The sequence below is a fragment of the Arvicanthis niloticus genome, chromosome 12 (assembly GCF_011762505.2).
Source record: "Arvicanthis niloticus isolate mArvNil1 chromosome 12, mArvNil1.pat.X, whole genome shotgun sequence".
NCBI lineage: Eukaryota > Metazoa > Chordata > Mammalia > Rodentia > Muridae > Arvicanthis > Arvicanthis niloticus.
The window spans coordinates 16,272,558-16,296,098 of NC_047669.1; the positions used below are offsets into that span (position 1 = coordinate 16,272,558).

The following is a 23,541-nucleotide window of genomic DNA, read 5'->3' on the forward strand; positions in this document are numbered from 1 at the left end:
TAACAGATAACTAGCATGGTAACAGGACAATGAACCTTGATGTTTCTATTTCATAAGATTTTGATGAACTGTTTTTATTGATGAGTGCAAGGTTTTTATTATCTTAAATATTCACCTGATTTAAATTTTATTTTAAATATGCTTATACTCTTAGTGCTGCTTTAAAACTCCAGCTTATTATATATTGTATATAACCCTAATTAATCTATTTTAAATATTTAGGTGTCAGACAAAGAAAAGATTGACCAACTTCAAGAAGAACTTCTGCATACTCAGGTAACTGGTCAGTAAGAGAAGCTCGCACTTCTTTCTTTGGGAGCTGAGCCCAGGGCATCCCAAATTGGGGCAAGCATTGTGACAGTGAGCAGCAGCCTCAGTCCCAGTAACTTCTATAGGGATGTAGACATTGTATTCCTTTTCCAGTGAAGCAAAAGTTGCAATACTTAATGTCAGGTCCTTACCTCTAGCAGTAATTTTTGTATGTACAAAACCTAATTGAGAAATAGTGAATAAAGAGGAAACCAGGTGAGTACCAGGTTAACTCATTTATATAGAGATTCCTATTTGGAGTGAATCTCATTCTGATTTTAAAGATAAACTATTGTGGGGAGTTGGGGGGAACGGATGAAAGTATTTGTCCATTTGTCCTTATATAGTCTGACACTTATATTGTCACTTTGCTAGGCTAGATACAAAGTAAAGAAATTTGAGACTTCACATATTTCTAATGACTCCCCAAGCCCCTTTCTTTGTTTCTCTGAATCTTGAAATCAATATAAAATTTTTTCCTAAAGATATTTCTGGTGGTATAAGCTGATTGATCTTTTAGGGTTAATGATAAAAATCATTACTTTATTTAAAAATCACTTCTATACTATGTAATGAGTAGCTAGCTTTCTGGAATAAACTTTTCCAACAGCAATTATTCTATATAAATAACATCATTAAAACTTACTTTTATAAGCCAAAAGACATACTTACCATCTTGAGTCTTTTTAGGGAAAACATACAAGAAGGGGTAATCTGAATGAAATGAAATAACTAGTATATTTCTGGTGCATGGCTTTCCTTCATCTGTTCATGGAGTCCCACGTCTAACTGCACTAGAGCACCTGTGCTTTGGCTGGCCCCTGTCTTCCTTGAGGCCTCTCTGCCATGTGTTAAGCATCATTACCCTCCTTACTGCCCAGATCACTGCTCCCTTACGGTGTGCTCAATAAGCTAGTCTTTTTTATTATTATTATTATCAAATCATAATTTTTACTTTTTAACACAGGGGTTATCAACACAAAAATGCAGATGTGGGGAAGGGGATGACACAGGAGCATAGGTGTTCAAGGGGAGTACAGATATCTTTTAGAACAGGATGTCAGCTGGGTGAAGGTTCAGGGGACAGGTCACTATGACTCTGTCTATGATTCACTTGTCCTTATCTAATTTGGTACTATCCACCAAGGCTGCCTATTTACAATGTCTATGACTACTCAGGCTGGTAAATTTCCACAAAAGCTGCCTGTTTACAATAGCTTATAGCCATCTGTTTCAGCGTTTTTCCACAGAGACCCAAGACTTTGTGTTAGTAGGCATGTATGCCAGGCCTATTGCTGATTTTAGGCTTATGGCTGATTTTAGGCCTTCAGTGTATAAGCAGGGATGCCCCTGACATCTCCTTCCTTCTCCAAATATAGATGGGCCGTGGCGATTCTAATCTTGCCAAGGTGGGGATAGAGGCCTGACCTCCAGTAATTAAAGGGGATCTTGTAATGGCTCTGGTCCTCCTGTCGTTGTCCAGTGAGGCATGAGGGCCATACCCATCCCAATGTCTTTTTCCTGGAGAGGGGATACTTCTGACATCAACCTCTATGCAGTCAATAAGCTAGTCTTTTTAAACAATAAGTTTTGGTTTGTTTTGTTGTTTTTTTTTTTAAATGTATGTGAGTGCTCAATTTGCATGTATACCTGCATGCCAGAAGAGAGCATCAGATCCCATGTGGTTTCTGGGAACTGAACTCAGTACTTTTAGAAGAGCAGACAGTGCTCTTAACCTCTAAGCCATCTCTCCAACCCCTAAAAGACCCTTTTAGGTTTACAAAACACTATTTCAAGTAACTGTTTGGCTAGTGACTGTTTTCTAAAGAGCAAAGAAATACTAGAGGTTTACTAGGTTTACTATCTTTATGGGCTATAAAAGAACGCTTTACAAAATATGTTTATCATACAGGCAAGTAGTTGTATTTGTGCCAGGCCATGAGGCCCAGCTTGTACATTCTTTAAGAATAGCACTTTGCTTTCCTGTTATTTACCATTTTCTCAGGCGTTTAGGCCTAAAAAGTCTAAGAAATATTTTGCATGTTGTGATATAGGTTGTACATCTAAGCATCCTGCTGATTATAGGGAAGTGTGTCTTTAATTTTTTGGGAGATGACCAGTTTCAACAGCTCACCATGAAAAGCAAAGTGGGTTGCCATTTTGCTAATTTGAAATAACCTGCAATAAGTTTATTTTCTTAATTATATGTTTTTATGTCAGTATTTGAAGCACAAACAAACTTCTCTAGACATGGACGTTTGACTGAATCTAGAAGAATGTAGGCCACTTACTCAGGCAGCTGTGTTTACAAGATGACCTTAGGGAAGCTGCCAGGGGTTCCTGACAGTATGTTTCCTGCCTGTAAAGCATCTCCTCCTGGGGGGTTCTGGTAAAGGGGTCATCACATGACCCCTTGGGCTTGGGTGTTACTTGTTAATGTGGTATAGCATATCGTCTTTGTTAAAATAATGTCCAAATGAGAAGAATTGAAGTTTTAGCCATAGCCTTGTATTGAAGACTTTATTTTTGAAATCATAGAAAATATTGTTTCTAAGGATAGTCCAGACTTCTTTAACTTGTAATTTTTTTAGTATTTTTAAATTATTTCTTGAACATAGGAAGCAAATAATTTTAAGTTAAATGCTCGATTTTAATGGAAAATTATGGATTTCACTGCTTGCTTGAAATAATCAGTTTTATTTTCTCTATATTGTCATAGAGAATTTAAATGTAAAAATAATAAGTGTAACGAGTTAAGTCATACAACTTCAGAATTTTGGAAGATTTTAATTAGACTTAATATTTATTTGTTTGCTGATCTTTTTCTTACACAGTCATGTGTATTGTCTTTTTGCAGTTAAAGTATCAGAGGATCTTGGAACGTTTGGAAAAGGAAAACAAAGAGCTGAGGAAATTGGTACTGCAGAAGGATGACAAGGGCATCCACCATAGGAAACTCAAGGTGCTTCATCTAACTTTAGTCGTTCTCAGAACATTGGCATTTGTCATTGGGTGTGAAATAATGAGTGTTTTCATTTATCTTTAAAAAAAAATATTATGTGTATGGGTATTTTACTGGTATATAGATCTATGCAGCACTTGCATGCCTGGTGCCTGTGGAAGCCAAAAGAGGGCCTCAGATCCCCTGGAACTGTAGGCACAGATGGTTGTGTAAGCGGATGTGTGGGTGCTGGGAAGTGAACCTGCATCCTCTGGAAGAGCAGCCCATGCTCCAAACCACTGAGCCGCCTCTCCAGCCCCTAAATGATAAAACACTTTAGTAAATTGTGAAGCATGTTATTATTTTCACTTCTAGGCAGTGTAAATATTTCATAAATTGTGGTTTCCAAATCCATCATATATTATGCCCACAAAGATCTTCATATTTTAAAAGGACTTTTTTATGAATCAGTCTATTTTAATAAAATACCTAGATTATCTTCAGGCTTCATTTTCATATTTATAAAATTGGGATTCTTTTGAATCCTTTTTAAAAGTTATTATGTATGCATATATATGTGTGCCGTGTGTGTGTGTGTGTGTGTGTGTGTGTGTCTGTCTGTCTGTCTGTCTGTCTGTCTCTCTGTCTCTCTGTCTCTCTGTGTTGGGGGGTGGTTCTCCCTTTCCCCTTTTACTGGCTTCCACGAGTTGAGTTCAGGTCACCAGGCTTGTATGGAGTGTGCCTTTATATGTTGAGCCCTCTTGCCTGCCCCAAATTAGGATTTGTAGTTTACCAAATACTTACCTGACTCATCCCACGGTTGCCTTACTAGTATTTCCGTTTGATTTGTCTTCAGTTTTGAATTTTAACTCTTATTTTCCAAGGGAAATTTTCTACTATAGCTATTACATTTTTAAAAACAAGTGCATGTTCATATTGTCATCAACATATTGTTAATTACCATATCGATATTAAATAAGTCATACTATCGCCACAGACTTAAGCTAGATGTGTTAAGTTGACATGGTTCTTTTAACTTGAAAGTTTAATGCTGTAATCATTGTGTCAGAATAAGTAAAAACGAGTTGCTGCCGGATTCCAGAGTCATAGTGGATCGTGCCACATGTTCTAGAACCAAGATCCGAAGACGTCTTTCTAGTTTAGCAAACATGCTTTAGTAGCTTTGGCTCTAAGTCATCATCACCCAATGCGGGGAAGCCTGACTGTTTTCACAGTGCTGCCTGGCCACTGAAAGTCATGCTCAGGCTTAGGACTAGTTATCTTTGGAATGGTGCTTTCCCTTCCTAATGGTAATGAAATGTGCTTTATTTTAAGCAGATATGAGAGCACCTGTCTACCATTTAGGAGTCTCTATGTATTAAGAGGCAAAAGTATGCTTAAACAGTCATAGTGTTCCCACTAAGCCTTACTTAGTATGCTTGATGGGTACCCTTTGTTCTCAGACATTTGTGTGTTTGCTCCTTAGACAGTTTACTGGATGCTGTTGGATTCATAACTCCATGTTTAATCTTGGTGTCCAGAGAAAAGCATTGGAGGACATTTGTCCTTTGCATGCATTGCAGCCTTCCCAGTTCTGAGAGTGCATAGGCTCTCCTGCCTGAACGCTGACCCCTGACCACTTCTCTACTCTTGTTCTAGGCTCTTACATGCACGTGCTCCCTGACCACTCTTCACTGTCATGTGCTTCCTGCCTTCTACTTCTTCCCCTCCTCCTCTGTTCTTCTCACATAGCCTAGACTTGGCAGAGTGTGATTTCTCTGTCTCTTGGTCACCTGGCCATGTATTTGACTCTTATGGTGTTAGTATTTAGCTCATTAATGTTAATAAGCTTTCTCTTTTACTTTCTAACTAGATTATAATATCCTAAATTAATAAATAAACTGAAATAAGTGGCATTAATTCTTATACGAGTTTTACTATGAAAACATTATAAAATAAAAAACAATGCAAATTTGAATTTATTTACTTTTTCTCTTGGTGTATATGTAGTCTTTGATTTTTTTTCACTGACTTTTGCTATTTTTTTTTTTTTTGCAGAAATCTTTGATTGATATGTATTCTGAAGTTCTTGATGTCCTTTCTGATTATGATGCCAGCTATAATACACAAGATCATCTGCCACGGGTAAGGGGAAAATAGACAGAGACCTGCTGTCAGCAGGGGAGTTCTCTCCTTGTATCGTAGTAATTTCTGCATTTCCTGGGATACCTCAAATACGAAGCATTGCTTTGTTCCTTATTTTGGGGTCCATAAAAGTAAATATATGTGGTTTGAAAGAAAATTGTCAGATATTTGCCATTATACATTCATTATAATGTTAAAATACGTAGGCAAAAAAATGTAAACATATGGATGAAATTTAGTCCCACAGAATCCAAAAGTATGGTTGTAAAATGTAAACTGGCTTTGGAAAATATTTGTAGAAAATTAATGATCTGGTTTTAGAAATAATTTTCAGTTAGCATTGTTTTCAAAACTAAAAATTTAAATAAGAATAATGGAGCCAATTAATTCTTTTGCTGTGTGTATCTCTAGAGTACCTACATGCTTCAAACTTCATTCTTTATTTTAAAAAAAAACAAACACTTCTTTTGGCTCTAAATATCTTAAAATATTTTTTAAATGACATCATTCAAACCCAACTTACATTTAATTTGGTATCAGAAAAAATACTAATACATGCTATGTGTCTTGTGATAGGTTGTTGTGGTCGGAGATCAGAGTGCTGGAAAAACCAGTGTGCTGGAAATGATTGCTCAAGCACGGATATTCCCACGAGGATCTGGAGAGATGATGACACGCTCTCCAGTGAAGGTAGGAAGGGAGCTGGTCCCACTGACGGACCTCAGAGAAGCACCGCTTCAGTGGTGGGATTCAGACTCAGCTAAAGAGGAGGCTCTCACACAGCGGTGGGGATCATTCCCACTGTAGGTATTAATAGGGGGCACAGCCGGGGACACTAGAGCTGAGAGTGAGTGAAGGAAGAGAGGTGGAAAAGGACATCCCAGGCACAGTGACTGTCTAGGTGGCACTGTAAGGTCTCTTGATGTTATCTGGAATAACACACAAAAAAGCTGTTCTCAGAGAATGAGAATATTGCAAGTGGTGTCAGCAAATGTAGATAATTTCCTATCAAATTTATATGCTGGTTATCATGATCTGTTAAGCTAGAAAAAAATGGTAGGAGGAAACCATTGCTAGAACAGAGTCACTGGGGTAAAGGAGGTGTGTGTGCGCGTGCACATATGCTTGCATGCACTGAGCACGTGCAATATGTAGAACCGCTAACAACTCACCAATGGAGACAGGAAGAAAGTAAATGACTGTAGACTCTTTTATTAAGCAAATATTTATTCAGCTCTTAATATGTGCCAGTACTGACTTACCAGGCATGAGTAAACTTTTGACTTTTGACGTTGTGGTATTATATATAGAACACTTGAGAACTGTGCAGCCAAATTACCAAATAAGTAAACAAATATCTTGATATTTTAACTAAGTTTATGATTTGGTATTGTGTCACATTCCTAGTTATTCTAAGGTACATGTAGCCCAGCCCATGGTCCACAGGTCAGATATACCTGGATTTAGACAGTGTGCAGTAAATTTAAAAAGATTCTTTCCATAAGCATAATATATATTAACTGTTTATACTATTTAGTATGTTAGAAATGGACCCAGGAAAGTCCATTGGGGACAACAGGACACTTGTTTGTGACGTAGCTAAGGTGGCACTGCACCAAGATTTACAGATGGTGAGGGAAGTAGTCAGGTTGCAGTCTGGTACAGTTCTGCTGCTAGACCAGCAGGTGCGCAGCTCTTACGTCGGGGAGGCAGTCCCGCTGGAGGAATAGTAAAGAGGCCAGAGTGCTGGGCCACAGTGGAGACTCTTCAGTGACAGCTCAGAGGGACAATGGATGACAAGGATAGGCAGATCTGTATGACCTGCTGGCACAGTTTACAGGCTGTGGTTTTGATTTGAAGTCAAATGGGAAGTCAGTGACGTCCTGAGCAGACTTCCATCACCTTCAAAAAGAGTCTGGCTGCTGTGTTGAAAGGAGATTTTTGGCAAGGTGGACGAATCATGGAGATCAGATGAAAGGCAGTTGGGTTAGTTGGATAGGTGTGGACAAAAAGTATTAGTGGGGTGAAAAGAATTGGTGAGATTACAAAACTATTTAAAGAACCAACAAGGTTTCTTGATAGACTGATAAGAGACCAGTCATCAAGAACTTGAGTTTTGACATGAACAGATTAAAGAATGTTATTTGCAAAGAAACATCTAAGGAGGTCCAGTCAGGGTAGATATTCAAGAGTTTGATTTTTCTTGCTAAAGGGAGACAATAAATAAGTATCTGGATGTACAGATTAGGGAAGTGGTCTGGACCAGAGACATAAATTTTGGAATCAAGATGAAATATCTACTAGATAAGGAAATAAAGTAGAAATAAAGATGCAGAACGTGCTAGGTTAGAGGCACAGGAAGCCAGTGTGGCGGACCATGGCATCAACTAGGAGCCAGGGAAAGAACGCATCAAAGAGGAAGGGACCCTGAGTAAGAGCAAGGGGAAGCTGGGCACCCGTCGTTCAGTTTACCACGGGGCCAGGTTAAGTGGGCAGGAGCTGAGGAGGCTCTCTGCTTGGTTCTGCTTCCTCAGAAGAATATGCAGCCAGGTTATTAGCTGTTCAGACAAAGAAGATCTAGGCAGAAGAACAAAAGCAAAGGCTTTGTAAGATGTTATGGTGACTGCTGATGAAGTCGGGTAATAAAAAGATTGAAGAGTCAGACTGAAGTTACCAATAAGGCTGTGGGTATAAATTTAAAGTGAATCTGTGAGGTTGGGGGATTGGTTGTTGTTTTCTTTTTACATTCGTCTGATAGAGGTTAGTTATTGGAAAATTGAAATCACCAAGAGGTATGCTCAGAATTGTGGTAGATACTGAGACAGTGAGGCTGGTATTAAAATCTTGAAGTGATAGCAATGTAACTGCACCAAGGTGGAATATTATGTAACTCAAAGTATTCTTTGGGGTCTGACTGTGAGCTGGACTATACAGTGTGATAGTGGTTTCTCCTTCACTGATTGATGGTATTCAGTGTACTGAACTTTATACATCCATTTCACCATCCAATGGGAGTCTACTGTGTTTCAGTTTAGGCACTTGAAGCCCAGAACAAACCTGTGCCACCTCTCACACAGTGATCAGTAGAAAGACCCTGGGAATTCATCTTATTCTTTACTACAGGCACCATAATTATAGAGGCTGTGTGATTATTAACTGGCCTGGGAGGCAGGTTGCTTTCAGAGAGGCAAGCTATTGTCTTCTGCTTGATAAACTCCAATTTGTGTCTCCTCAGAGAGGTGAAATTGGCAAATCTGGACTTAGCATTTTGACTTCTTTATCCCAGCTTTTTGCTTGGTTTCTAAATATCCCTGTCTGAAAGGGACATTGCACATAAGATGAAGGATTAATTTCTTGGTGATTCATTTCGGCAGTTCATTTTTCGCTAGGATCTTAGCACCTGAGGTCTCAGTTGCTTAAAAACCCTGAATTCCAATTTTTTATTTACTTGTTTTGTTTACTTATTTGGGCCTGTTTGACAGTGTAATTGCTATAGAGTTTAAGCCTTTTCTCTTAGCCATTTGTCTAGCATCATAAATCAGCAAGTATTCCGAGGAAAATAGCTATAGGACAATCCCCCAAGGCCTTCTAGATAATTCTTTCAGCAGCTGGTTTCTGTTTTCTTATGTAACTTGCTTAGCTTATCTCAGTGTAAGCAAATGCATCTTTTAAAGTTAAACAGTACAATTATGATACCTTGGAATGTATGCACTAAAAATTAAGGAACATCAAGTTTAGAAGCTCTTGTAAAATGACTCGCTGTCGCTGTCACTGTCACTGTTGTTAACTGTTTCTCCCCAAGGCCTCTCCTAAGAAGCTTGCTGTGACTCCTGGTGGCCAGGGTCAGTCTGTGCTGTGGAACCTTAGCTTTGCCTACACTCTGCCTGAACGTATAGAGTGAGGTCTGAAGTCAGCCTGTGTTTCTCCGTCTGTAGTGACATTAGTGAGCAATGGCGGCTCAATGAGCTGCCCTTTCCCTGGCTTCATCTCAAGTTAAATGCTGGCTTCTCTCTGAATTCTTCAGGCTGTAGAGGGCTGGTTTCTGTCCTTGGTTGTCTTCAGAGTATTGCCCAAAGGAGAGAGGCCAGCAGAACTAGGTCATAAAAGACTGAGAAGCCATAGTCTCATTGCGAAGTGACAGTGCCGAGCAGCCATGCTTGACTGCAGCTGAGCATAGCATGAAGGTGCAGTGATCAGCCCTGTCTGGACTGTCCACGTGCTGTGATTAATGTTACTGTAAGTGTATCATTATGTATGTCTGTCCTTCCAGGTGACTCTCAGTGAAGGCCCTCACCACGTGGCCTTGTTTAAAGATAGCTCTCGAGAATTTGATCTCACCAAGGAAGAAGATGTAAGTAGACTTCATTTCAGGTTCATCCGTGTCACCTTATAATCCCTGTGTTCTCTAAGACAGTGAAGTGGAGTATTTGTCATGAATACTGTCTTAGGACTTTGTTCTTTTTCATTAATAGCTTGCAGCATTAAGACATGAAATCGAACTCCGGATGAGGAAAAATGTGAAAGAAGGTTGTACTGTTAGCCCTGAGGTAAGGCCAGTGCTTCATTTCAGCATGATTGGGTGAAATGAAGTTTTTATGGATATGGATATTAGTATGGTATTTAGATTGTGGCTGTTCCAATATGTATAGATACATTTCTTTTCAGTTTTTAATTTACTTTTGTTTTTTGAGGCAGAGTCTCACTATTCAGCCCTGGCTGGCTTAGAACTTATTATGTAGACCAGGCTATCCTTGAACTCACAGAGATCCATCTGCCTTATAGATGCTGGGATAAAAGGCATGTGCCACCACACTCAGCAGATTTTTTTAAATTTTCTAAATAACATTATTGTAGGCTGAATTTTCTAGAATAATTTCTATGGGATCAAAAGAAAATAGATCTTTTCTGAAATAAATATCTAAATGAACCAGAGAGAAAATTGGCAGAATATTTAATATTCTTAAGAAATTCGCTTCACAAGAGATTGATCTTTCTCTTTCTGAATAGACCATATCTTTAAATGTCAAAGGCCCTGGGCTGCAGAGGATGGTGCTCGTGGACTTACCTGGTGTCATCAACGTAAGTACATACGGAAAATGTGTTCCATTTTATTTCTGCTGGGGAAGCTATCTGTAATGACTCTTAAAACCTTTTCTTCAAGACCGTGACATCAGGCATGGCTCCCGACACAAAGGAAACTATTTTCAGTATCAGCAAAGCTTACATGCAGAATCCTAACGCCATCATCCTGTGCATCCAAGGTAAACCCCAGCAGATTCTCACTGCCCCATACTTCCCTCTTACACTTGAAGCATTGCAGCAACGCATACCTATAAACACACGTGACAGACATGTTCTCACCTCTCTTGTTCATTCTGTCAACAAATGGGGTTTAAGCTGGGAAATTGTTGATATTTTTCATCATTAGAATTTTTATTGGCTCCATTCCTAAAGTAAACATGTTGAGACTAAAGGTTTACAGTCAGTGATGATCACACTGTCTTTTTCCTTTTCCAGATGGATCTGTAGATGCTGAGCGCAGTATTGTAACAGACCTTGTCAGCCAGATGGATCCACATGGAAGAAGAACCATATTTGTTTTGACCAAAGTAGACCTGGCAGAAAAAAATGTAGCCAGTCCAAGTAGGGTGAGGGCAAGTTCTTTATTATGAAAGAGGGGAGAGAAGGGAGGGAGGGAGGGAGGGAGGGAGGGAGGGAGGGAGGGAGGGAGGGAGGGAGGGAGGACACTCAAGAGCATGCACAGGCTCTTTTTTTCCCATATGGGTTCTGGGAATCACAATTAGGTGTTTGAGTTTTCAGGGTGAGCACTTAACCAACTCAGCTATTTCCCTAGCATTGAGAATGTAGGCTTTTTCTGGGTGCAGGTCCGGCTTAAGACATACTCTTTAAGGTACACAATGGTAGTTAAAGAAGATTTGCTTAGTTCTAAATCCTTGCACTACCATTTGCTAGCTGTGTGATCTCAGAGTAAGTTATTCAGCTTTTTGGTGCTTTAGGCTCCTCATCTGGTAGGAATGAAGACATTTATGATATGATCTCATAGTTTGTGATGAATTAATCATCAAATAATGCATAGTAATTAGAATGGTTCTCTGGCACCAAGTGTTACATACCTGACTTGCTTACAGATGAATTCGTATTCTATAGGTGCCTGTAGAACAATGCTGTTGGGTCGTCATTCCCACTGCTACTGCATAGGATGTCTCTTTCCCACTTTATACCTATGGGACTTTGCCTCTGTGTCAGGGTCCCCAGGAGCAATCATTCTTTTGATGGACTCCCAGGGCTTGCCACAGTCATACTTGCCTCAAGATGCATTACAGAGCCATGAAGGAGAAGATGCATGGGATACAGTCTAGAGGCATCCTCCTCAGGTTTCCAGGAGCCTTCTCTCCAGAGGTGGAGCCAAAATTCAAATTCTCAGAAGAAAGCTAGTTAGCACATACCACATTACTTACCCAGGAATGCCAGACAAAGGAAAGCAGGCCTTTTCTGTTGTTCCCTCAGGCCTGCTGTGGCAACTTGTCTTTGAGCCTCTACCCCCCTTGCCTTATTTTTAAGAGCAAGGCAGCATTGCTATGGCAGTGTTGTTCCTGGTGTGAAGAAGGTGAAGCAAGATAGAACAGTGTCTACGACCTCCATTCCTCCCCCGTGGCTTTCATTCCTTTCTCCTCTGGGATAGTCACTTGGAATCTCATCTGAGATGCAGTGGAAGCTTACTTCAGGCTTTCTGTGGCAAAGACCTGAGTCCTTAGCCCAGGTTTAACTTGTCTTTTCCAGTGTTAATCTAAACGGGCCTCCAGAAGTAGAAGTAAAAATTGTCTCATCATGCGTGAATGATGGGTGTATGTGAATATGCGCTTTCCTGGGTCCTGACTCCAGTGTTTATCACACTCAGAAAAGGATTTTTGTCCTTAAAAGAGTTGAAAACCAAAATATGTTGCTTTAAGTAGGTATAAGAAGAAAAATGGATAAAAAACAATCTAACTTGGTTAGAATTCAGATATTCAGGGCCCACAAGCTGTCTCAGCAGGTAAAGGCACTGTAGCAGATGTGACAGGAGTTAGATCCCTACAAAGAGAGCGCTGACTCCCACAGTTGTCCTCTTATCTCCATGAGTATCCACACACACACACACACACACACGCACAGAGAACAAATGTAATTCTTTAATTTTGTACATGAATTTAAATTTTCAAATATTCAAAGAAATTATAAGAAAAAAGGAATAAAGCTATTTATTGAGTGCTTCTCTGTGCTAGCTACTGCACTAAGTATCACTGTCTCAAAGCCTCTATAACCTTGTATTTAAATTAACTCATGCAGAGGAAGAACCCCAAACAAGGTCTGACCAGAAGCACTGTGAATCATTCCAAGTTTTAATCTTGGTTTATACATTTTAATGAGACACTTTCAGTATATCTAAGGTAAATGTATTTCCCTCAGATAACAGTGAGAACACATTTATATGCTTTTGAGCACTGGTAAATAATACATGTCTAGAGTTTTAACATGTTGCTTCCTAAATTGGATGTTGTACTTTTAAAAGTGAAGTGAGTCTATTTTTCACATTTATTTTTCCAATTTATTCAAATAGATACAACAGATAATTGAAGGCAAGCTCTTCCCAATGAAAGCTCTGGGTTATTTTGCTGTTGTAACAGGAAAAGGTATGCAAAAATGGATTATTATAACTTCCTTTTACTTTTCGTTGTGTGAGGTAATAAAGATTAATTTTTTTTGATGACAATTTGGTCACTGTCTTTCCTAGGAAACAGCTCTGAAAGCATTGAAGCTATAAGAGAATATGAAGAGGAATTTTTTCAGAATTCAAAACTGCTAAAGTAGGTGTCATATTATAATATTCAACAACTTTACGGTGAGAGCTTGTTACCCTGAGCTACGTCAGCTTTATTGATCCTGTCTTGTAGCAGTGAGCTTACTGTTACCACTTATCCCCCATTTATACATACGGGGTGTGTGTCCAATGGGCTGTCCTTGAGTCCTTACTCTTGGACAGAATTGAAAGCAGTTCATCACATGGTGCAGTCGGCTGCCTCTGTGGATGTGGGCGGAGACGATTCTTACACCTCTTATGTTGTCTTCCCTAGAAAGGGATTTTTTTTAATTAATGTTTTTATTTTTTAAATATGTGTGCACATTCCTCTTATAATAATAAAGTTGGGGTGGGAGGCAGCAAGAGGATATTCCTAAATAGAAACAGGAAAACATTGACAGAAAAGTTAGATACTGAACCACAAAGTACAAGAGGGGCTGAAAGAGCAATTGAACTACTCGGAAAGTTTCTATGCCTGCCTCAGATTGGTCTAGAAGTAAGAATCGTTCCTGCAGGCGTAGCCCAGGAATTCTCTTTTTATTGAGAAGGAAGCTACGAGCCTGTAGAACTGTACTGTCCGCCACAGTACTCACTGGTCATGTGCACTCACCACACTGACCAGTGTCTCATAGACAAAAGCCATTCCCTCAGCCACGCTAGTCACAGACTTCAGAGCTCAGTAAGTGCTTGCCTTGCTGGACAGCTCAGATAAGACCCATTCTCTTCCTTGCAGAAACCCTTACTGGGCAGTCTTAGTGTGAAGTAAGTGCTCCTTTGTCATTCTGACACACTTTAGCTCTGGTCTCCTGTAGGACAAGCATGCTAAAAGCACACCAGGTTACCACAAGAAATCTAAGCCTTGCTGTGTCAGACTGCTTTTGGAAAATGGTTCGAGAGTCGGTTGAACAACAGGCTGATAGTTTTAAAGGTAAGCTGGCTTCTTAAAATAAGCCTACAAATCCAGTCATGTGAGAGTCGACAGTCTTCCGAATTCAGCAGATCTTTTCACTTCCTTTCTCAGTCTACAAGTTCTTGCTTTACTATTGGACAATATATTGAAAATAGAGAGATGCAAACCTTCCCCTGTACAAGAGCTGATATTCCCTGTCAGAAGCAGCAGGCTTGCAGTAGTGTTTAGAGAAAGCTCAGTTGACTGTAGAGAACGTGGACCCTTCCTTACAGGGGAGACTCTGGGAAGCCTACATTGTACTGTTTGCCTGTGCCCACCCTCTCTGTACCAAGTCTGTGCTTCCATAGCTTCAACCAGTGGGAATAGGTTCTCCTCCCCCACTTGCCATTGAGAATTTACTATTCATTCTACTTAGAACCACAGCAAGTTTGTGTTATCTTTATTTCCATTTCACAGAAGAGAAGGCAAAGATGCAGAGTCACTTATCTAACCAGTGTCTGTAGCATTAGACCCATGATGTAAATTACATTGGCAGACCTTGATTTCCTAGCAGTGGCACTACACTGCCACAGCTGTGGAGCTGTAAAATGAAGTAGATAAAACTACAAGTAAGGAAAATAGTTTAGACAACTGTAATAATACAATTCAGAATGTCAGAGCAGGCACCCTCAGAAACCTGGCTAATACAGGAGTTAGAGAAGTAGCCTTCAACTACTGTGTCTGAAAGATGGAGCAGTTGGACCTGAGCGCCTTCCTTTCTCCACAGCAACACGCTTTAACCTAGAGACGGAGTGGAAGAATAACTACCCTCGCCTGCGAGAGCTCGACAGGGTAATAATCCAAATGCCCATGGGTCTTGTATATACTTTAATTTACTGTGTCCTTTCAGAGTTCTTTCTGACCTGGAGAGCTAAATTGCTGTGATTTTAATGATGATTACCTGGAATAGTTGTCTTTTCTACAATAATAACTATTACAACATTTTAAAATAATTAGGAGTCATAAGATTTAAAACATGCTAAAATGTTTTCTGAGAAAGTTATGAATATTTTTAGTAGTCTTATTGATATATGCCTATGTAATATAATTTTTGGTTTTAGTTATATATTAGCTTTTTACTTTCTTGGTATTTACCTTGGAGATATGGTTTATTTAATGGGAACTAAATATTTTTTTCTTTGATTTTAAAATAGCATTAGCTGTAAGACCTAGCATTAACTTCCTATTACTGATCACTGAATTGTGTGTTGCTTCTTTATCCATTGTTGTGTGGAAATGTTGTGTTTAAAAACCTGCAGTGAGACTTGAAAGGGTAGACAGTGTGCCTGCTTCTCAGTCTTTATCTGAGTAATGACATTCCTAAAGGAGACTAGAAGGTCATTTGTTAGTCTTGCATCTTCAAACCAAGACTTAGTCAAGCACCCTATCTGTGCCCTCCTTTGGGTGTCTTTGAAGGCTATGACAGGACAAATAGATTGTCTTATGATAATGCTAATTTGTATCTCTGTTACCTAGAATGAACTGTTTGAAAAAGCTAAAAATGAGATCCTGGATGAAGTCATCAGTCTGAGCCAGGTCACTCCAAAGCACTGGTGAGTGGGCGCGTTTTCTCAGTGTCTTCTCTCTGACACACAAGAAAGCAGTTGGTATTCCTGCCTGTGTTCCTCCTTCAAAACGAAGTGGGCCAGAGAAGGAAGTGTGTCTCCTTGAAATAGAGCTGCAGCTATAGTCTGTCAGCTGAATGTCTGCACAGAAGGTTACTCAAGGATTCTTTTGAATCTGGGTTTGTCTTCAGCTTATCTTCTCCTTGTTCTTAAGAGATACAGACTTGTGGTTTCTATAGAGTCATTTCCACATAATAGCATCCTAGGGAACCTTGTTCTGTAGAGGAAGAGTAGTATATGCTTTTTAGCTCTCATTCCAGAGCAGAACTGGTGATTTCTGTAACCTGTATGTGCTGAGCTGTGCATAGTAACATTTGTTTAATTTTATGTGGATGAGCATTTTACCTGCTTGTGTCTGTGGCCCACAGAGGCCAGAAGAGAGCGCTGGACCTCTAGAACTAGAGTTGCTTACAGTTGTGGCTTCCCTATGGATGCTCAGACTAGAACTTGTGTCCTCTGATATAGCCACCAGTGCTCTTAATCACTGTTCCCGCTCTCCAGACCCACTATGTACACTTTTTTTTTATTGCTTCCTACTTAGATTTCTTTTTTAAGTAGTAAATTGATCCTTTTGAAAATTGGTCATATGAATCCTATGGGAAGCTATCATCTTCAATTTATGTTTATTTAAATATAGGCATTCTTAAACTTATTGGAACAGGGCATTAAAAGCAAATAGACAAAACCAGAGATGGTAGCAGATATCTGAAATCCCAGCACACAGGAGCCGGAAGCAGGACAAACAGAAATTCTCAGGCAGCCTGTACTCCATGAGTAACCTTGTAGCAACAGCAAGACAAACTACATGTACTTCAGACGAACTATATATAGAAAGTTCGAGAGTTTTAAGTGTATTTTAATTAACAAATTACTCATGCCTCAGTTATCTTCTAATAAATCTGTGGTATTTAAAAATGTATCACTCTTGACACAAAATATCCTTATCACAATTCAAGACGGGTGTAGGTAGGTAGGTAGGTAGTAGGTAGGTAGGTAGGTAGGTAGTAGTTAGGTAGGTAGGTAGTTAGATAGTAGGTAGGTAGGTAGTTAGGTAGGTAGGTAGGTAGGTAGTAGGTAGGTAGGTAGGTAGTAGGTAGGTAGGTAGGAGTCTCCTAGTGCTTCTGCTGCAGACTGTCTCACTGCGTCACAGCACCAGCATCCGGCCCCTGCGTGTGGATCTGTCCTCACCAGTTTTCCAGTCTTGGCCCCTTCCTTCCTCAGTGGTGCTCCCTCTTTCTTAAAGTCAACAATATTTGCCAAATATTTAATCTCTTCTTGTTAAGAAGAGATATCTGATCTTATTTTTACAAATTGACAAATCAAACATATATGACACAAACTATTGTGTTTCTTATTTATATTTCAAACCAGTTCAGTGACTTTGTGTAATTGTTAGCTCTTGAAATTTCAAGAGATGCAGATAAATAGATATCTACCTGAGTAAATTTAAAATATATGTAAAACAACAAAATATAATAAAATAGAATATAAAAATGAGTAAAATTAAAATACTGTAATTCTAGTTGCCTTCCTAGGTTGTATGAGACTAATATACATAACAAATAATTTATAAATCATAATTAATGGACTGAGTGTACAGTCAGTGGTAGAGTGCCTGCTTAGCCAGCCAAGGCCTGGGTTCTCTTCAGTATCACCAAAAGGAAAAAACAGCCTATAACTGATAATATTATTTATGGTAAGAAAAATGTGATCCTTCTACAAGCTAATTGTTTACCATAAATAAAATTAGCATTGTTTAATACACAAGGGACTTACAGAGTTGTGAAAGGACAGCGAGTGATATTTTCTGCAGAGAAGACACAGCTGAGAACTGCAAGGCCTAGTGGCCGAGAATCCCTGGCTACCTGATCACATGACCTCTAGCCATTCCCAGCCTTCACTGTTCATGCTGCAATGGATTTAACTACATTATACCAAAGATGCTTCAGTAGCAGAGTTGAGATCACCTTAGAGCAGTGGTTGTCAACCTTCCTAATGCTGCAGCCATTAAATACAGTCCTCATGCTGCAACCATAAAATTATTTTTACTACTTCATAGCTAATTTTGCTACTGTTATGAGTCGTGATATAAATATGCATACAATGTTGGATGTGCATATACTGTTAGACTCTTCCTGTGAAAGGCTCACTCTACCACCCGAGGAGCCACGCCCCACAGGTTGAGAACTGCTGTCTTAGAAGTTTTTCTTAGTATTACTTAATGGTGTAGTGACATTACATGGATGGATGCCTTAAATCTGTGAATTATTGAAATCCTAGGACTACATAGTCAGTGTCCTAATTGGGATAATTTATTATTTACTTACAGACATTCTTTATACTTTAGTCATATTTTAAGAAATCCTAGGGTTCGATCTGAAATATAATGTGTTACAGTGTAAATACACACTGTGCATTTGTCCAGCAATATACATGATCTTTAAATTTAGCTACTGACATTAAATGAGATACTAGTGTGTCATTAACACATAACCATCTTTTTTAGCCCAATAATTAGCTGATTTTATAGAAATACACTCTAATGGAATCCAGTATTGTGGTATGCATGCAATTTTTGATGAAAAGTATTAAGTTTACTTTGATTAGTTTAAAAGATGGAAACAAAGGTGAGGAAAAAATAGTCGAATACCCTAATTCAAATGTGAAGAGTCTGAAATTTATGGTATCATAATGTGAAACTTACAGAGTGGATTTGTGTTAAGTAAAGACGATAGCAAGGGGATTGCAGAGCCAGACAGTAAGAGGAAGAAAGAAAATGTGGATGTTTGTGTCCTCGGCTTTCTCATAGAGACAGAACAGGAGCTGTGAGCAAGTTTGTTAAGGCTGTTCAAGAGAACATGTAAGCAAGGAAACACTTAGTTTTTTAACTAAAACATTTAGTTCTGAACCTGGCTTTAGGATGAATGTCAGCTGATGACCATCCACTCAAATCTTTTCTCTTACGGTAAAACCCCGTCAGAAATCCAGAATGACTGAGTTAACTATAATTGTGGGAAGCAAAAAGCATAGCTTCTAAAACTTAGCCAATTTATAGAGACCTCTGAACACCTGAAAAGCCCCTATACTACCGAACGTTGGAGCATCAAATCTTCAGCCTTCTGGCCCAGAATCATCTGACAGACCTTGGTGATGCAGGATTATTAAGGACTGATTACTCTGTCTAGGCAGATATAATCAGTCGACTATTGTGCATGTATGTCCTTTTCTGGACAGTAATTTGTCTGTAGATAGAGAGAGGCAATTCTTGCCTAGTGGCTGTTACCACACAACTGGAGTAACTCCAAGGATGCTCAATTTCTTCTTAGAATCCATGACAGGAAGCTGTCAGGAGCAGACAGGTCTCTAATCAATATGAACATTAATATATAAATATTTGTAGCGGCTGACAATTTTTATATGGTGATATCCCATGCCTCTATATTTTCTGATACAGTTTGTTAAATTGTAAAAATTATATCAAAACCTTTCTGCCTCGGACTCCGCAGTAAACATTTAAAGTGTCTGTTAGGACTAAGTAACTGAGCACATGAGAATGCACTCAGAACGGCTCTTTATTGGACACGTCAGGCCACAGAGAGACGGCGCTGTAAACTCACTAGACAGTCTGAGAGTGAGGCAGAGCTGTGAGTGGGGAGCATCTGGACCCTCCTTCTCTGCTGGTGGGAACTTAGCCGAGGGCTGGAGGGGGTGCTTAAAAACTAAACAAAAAACTGCCACATATTCACCATTCCAGCCTTAGATGAGTCCCACAGAAAGGGAAACCATGCATCCTCACAGAGACTTGTGATGATGCCCACAACAGCTTGTTTAGAATGGACAGCAACTAGAACTCGCCATGACCATCCAGGAACGGATGCACACATACGCCAGTGGACACAATTAATGGTGCTTAGCAATGAAAACAAGTGAAATAGAACCACGTGTGGTGGCACAAGCGTTTAATACCAGCACTTAGGAGGCAGAGGCAGTGAGATCTCTCTGAGTTCAAGGCCAGCCGGGTCTACAGAGTGAGTTCCAGGACAGACAGAGCTACACAGAAAAACCCTCTCTCGGAAAAACAAGCAAACAAAAGAGAAGCGAAATGGTAATACATACACCACAGATTTCAAAATAAGTATATTGGGTTAAGGAAGGTAGGTAGGCCAGTACATGCTGCCTGATTACATTTGTATAAAGGTATAGAAAATACAAAGTAATGTAATAACAGCAAGTTGTGGTTACACATCTAAAGAGAGACGTTTCTCTTGGTTCCTCTGATTCACAGATGTATACATATCCCAAATTTTCAACCCTTCAAGTATGTGTAGTTAGTTGCTGCTGCTAGTGAGACTTCAGTCAAGCTGTTTTTAAAACATTTAATGCTATATTGGCTTTCTTGAAACATCTTTTCAATTTCAGGGAGGAAATCCTTCAGCAGTCCCTGTGGGAACGAGTGTCCACGCATGTGATTGAGAACATCTACCTCCCGGCTGCCCAGACCATGAATTCGGGAACATTTAACACCACAGTGGACATCAAGCTTAAACAGTGGACTGACAAGCAGCTTCCTAATAAAGCAGTCGAGGTTAGGATATAGTGTAAATGGGTAAGAAGCATTGTCTGGAGGCTCTAGGAGCTGTGACTGTGGGTCTGTCTGCCTCACAGTCACTGTCTTTCTCTGGAGCCGTGACACTTCATGTGTGCTCTGCTCCTGCTTCTCTGTTGGGGCTAACCTTGGCATTGTTCTCATTTACTGCTAATAAGAAAGTTTACTAATCAGGATGCCTAAAGGTCTTGCTTCTCCTGCCGGAGATAGCATTTAATAAAACCAGCAAAACAGGCTTGAAGGTGAAATATTTTAAACCTCTGAATTGAACTTCTGTAAGGAGTACCTTTAAATAAACTAATCATTACTGCTTTTACATATTCTCCAGGACCTATAATGCTTACATATGCATTAAGTTTGGGTCTTACTAGTTTTGTCTAGGAATCATTTCCAAAATAAAAGCACCTTAAAGAATCCATTTCTGTCCCGTGGTGTCTTTGCCGAACCACATGAAAGTTGATAGCTGCCCTACTTGCTCAGCCTTCCTGCCAGGGTTGCTATCAGGATTAGATGAGTTACTATATAAAATACTCAGGAAACACCTAGCCCATTCTAGTAACCACTCAGGGTTATCTACATTATCAACACTTGTCCAGCCTCTCATTCCAGCCAGTTTGCCTAGACTCTCAAGAGTTGCTCAAAAACTTGGGGTCAATACTAAAAGTGATTTTCTTTTTCATACCTGCCTTGGCAATGGCATTGGGTGTCCTGCCCAGGCTGACTTCTTCAGCACTGTTCTCACCTTTCCCGGCCTCTAGAATGGCTATACATATCTGATCCCAGCAGCCCTTGCAGCCTTTGCCTATATTGCATGTTCTGAACTCTGGTCATTTCTTGACTTTCCATGAAAATAATTGGAGAGCTGCTGCCACCTCACAGTGTTCTGGGTGTGTCCCGAGAAGGAACATTTGCAAATGGCCAAAACTTGCAGTGGTGAAACTAGTTATCGTTCATAGCACCAGTGATTCTGTCTTTCTGCTTTCTGCCCGGAATGAGTGGAGCTGCTGAGGATACAAACCTGCAGGTTCATTCCTGTCTCACACGGGGCATGGTGGTGCATGCCTGTGACCCTAACGCTGGGGAGGCTTTGCCTCAAGTGCACAACAAACAGAACAAACCCACCTCCCACCCCCACCCCCACCCCCACCATCTAGGTGTGCATTCAGTTGTAATCACTTTTTTCCTGTGGTCTTCCTTTCACAGTCGAAATGAATAAAAGCCAAACCACAAAGCTGAATCATAAATACCTTGTAGTACTTGAAGCTTTGATATGAATCTTTGCTTGTAGGCAGAGCTGTAAAGATGACTGGCTCAGTGAGTAACAACTTCAGCTTGGAGTTCTGTGGCAGCAGCAGGCAGGCTCAGATGTGATACTGCTTAAAATAAGGGAAGTAAATGTGTTGGCAGACTTGGATGTAGGCCTCACCTAGAGGAGCCAATCCTGCTCAGCTTAGCAAGTGACGTCCTTGGAACTGTGACTTGATTTCAGGTATTCTCAAGCACTGGAGGTCCAGATGTGTTTGTGAAATCTCAGTTTTTAAAATTGGCTGCATTTTTTTTAAACAGAGCCTCTATGTGTTACCCCGCCTGTCTTAGAACTCACTCTGTAGACCAGGCTGGCTTTGAACTCACAGAGATCACCTGCCTCTGCCTCCTCAGTGATAGGATTAAAGGTATGTGCCACTGCACCCAGCTGTGTTGTCTTCTTATTAATGTGCATACATTTATGAGTGAACAAGCATTTTCTGGTAACAGTTTCGTGGTTTTATGATAGTTTTTCATGTTGCATATTTAATAAGAGTAAGCTATATAAATATAGCCTTTTCTTTTATATCTAGGTTGCTTGGGAGACCCTACAAGAGGAATTTTCCCGCTTTATGACAGAACCCAAGGGAAAGGAACACGATGACATATTTGACAAACTTAAGGAGGCTGTGAAGGAGGAGAGTATCAAGAGGCACAAATGGAACGACTTTGCAGAGGATAGCTTGGTATGTACAGCTTTGTCTAACTTACATAGTCATATGTGCTGCCTACGTACCTTTACAGCCCTCGGCATTTGAATTTCAGCCACAAGAGACTCCACTTCATTTGTCCGATAAAAAGCTGACAGATGCAGCCAAACAAAAGGAGCTGCTGCCTTTCTGTAGGAATAACCTACTGCTAAGTGGCTATTTGTTATGTTTGATATTTACCAATCACCGACACGTGGACCATAAATTAAATCTGTCTTTCTGCCCTGACCGTTTCAGAGGGTCATTCAGCACAATGCTTTGGAAGACAGGTCCATATCAGATAAGCAGCAGTGGGACTCGGCCATTTACTTCATGGAGGAGGCACTTCAAGGTCGTCTCAAGGACAGTAAGTAGGCACAGGAGCTCTTGGGTTATAAGCATTGTGAAATACAATCATCGGGCAAAACACTTGCCATGAATCCCTGAGCCCACAGTGGAAACAGACAACAGACTCCTCAGAGTTGTCCTCTGACCTTCACACATGCGCACTGTGGTGTGTGCACTTCCAATTTTACTCATGTGTCATATATACAGATACACAGTTCATTAATTTTTAGTACATAATTAACATTTCAAAGTCTTTTTCCTGACTACAGTTGAATATTTATTTGTGGGATTTTTTTTGTCAGTTTCCGTGTGACTCATAAAGAGAATAAGTTGGACACCAGATATTTATATGTATTCCTACACAAAGGAGTTCTGTAAACAATTGTACTCATAGATTTTAACCACGCAGTTATCATACTTTTGCCATACTAATATCAGAACAATCATATAAAATGTTTCTTTATTTTAATTAATTTCATATTAATGCAGCATTTATGAATAATAACTTATGAACATTGTTAGTTATAATTCATAGCCTTGGTAAGCGATAAACTTCCTACTGAATTAATTTTTACCTTTCTTGAAGCTGAAAATGCTATTGAAAATATGATTGGGCCAGACTGGAAAAAGAGGTGGATGTACTGGAAGAACCGGACCCAAGAACAGGTAGGAACACAAACGCCTGTGTTCTCGTGCCGGAGTTTTGCTCATGGTTTATATGGTTTGGCAGTGTGGTTTTCTGTAGACTTTGCTGGCCTTGAACACA

General features: G+C 39.8%; 1 protein-coding gene across 4 annotated transcripts in view; it reads left to right on the forward strand.

Annotated features, from left to right (window-relative positions):
* The window catches only part of Opa1 (OPA1 mitochondrial dynamin like GTPase), a 73,794-nt gene that overhangs the window by 19,968 nt on the left and 30,285 nt on the right, over window positions 1-23,541 (forward strand). For all 4 annotated transcript variants that reach the window (XM_034514946.2, XM_034514943.2, XM_034514945.2 and 1 more), the window contains 18 exons: window positions 223-276; window positions 3,167-3,271; window positions 5,309-5,395; window positions 5,972-6,085; window positions 9,666-9,746; window positions 9,868-9,942; window positions 10,403-10,474; window positions 10,557-10,656; window positions 10,913-11,043; window positions 13,014-13,086; window positions 13,188-13,260; window positions 14,066-14,181; window positions 14,930-14,994; window positions 15,679-15,755; window positions 20,247-20,412; window positions 22,272-22,424; window positions 22,686-22,794; window positions 23,362-23,441. In XM_034514946.2, coding sequence (XP_034370837.1) covers window positions 223-276; window positions 3,167-3,271; window positions 5,309-5,395; window positions 5,972-6,085; window positions 9,666-9,746; window positions 9,868-9,942; window positions 10,403-10,474; window positions 10,557-10,656; window positions 10,913-11,043; window positions 13,014-13,086; window positions 13,188-13,260; window positions 14,066-14,181; window positions 14,930-14,994; window positions 15,679-15,755; window positions 20,247-20,412; window positions 22,272-22,424; window positions 22,686-22,794; window positions 23,362-23,441 — 1,731 coding nt within the window. The remainder of the gene's footprint in view (window positions 1-222; window positions 277-3,166; window positions 3,272-5,308; window positions 5,396-5,971; window positions 6,086-9,665; window positions 9,747-9,867; window positions 9,943-10,402; window positions 10,475-10,556; window positions 10,657-10,912; window positions 11,044-13,013; window positions 13,087-13,187; window positions 13,261-14,065; window positions 14,182-14,929; window positions 14,995-15,678; window positions 15,756-20,246; window positions 20,413-22,271; window positions 22,425-22,685; window positions 22,795-23,361; window positions 23,442-23,541) is intronic.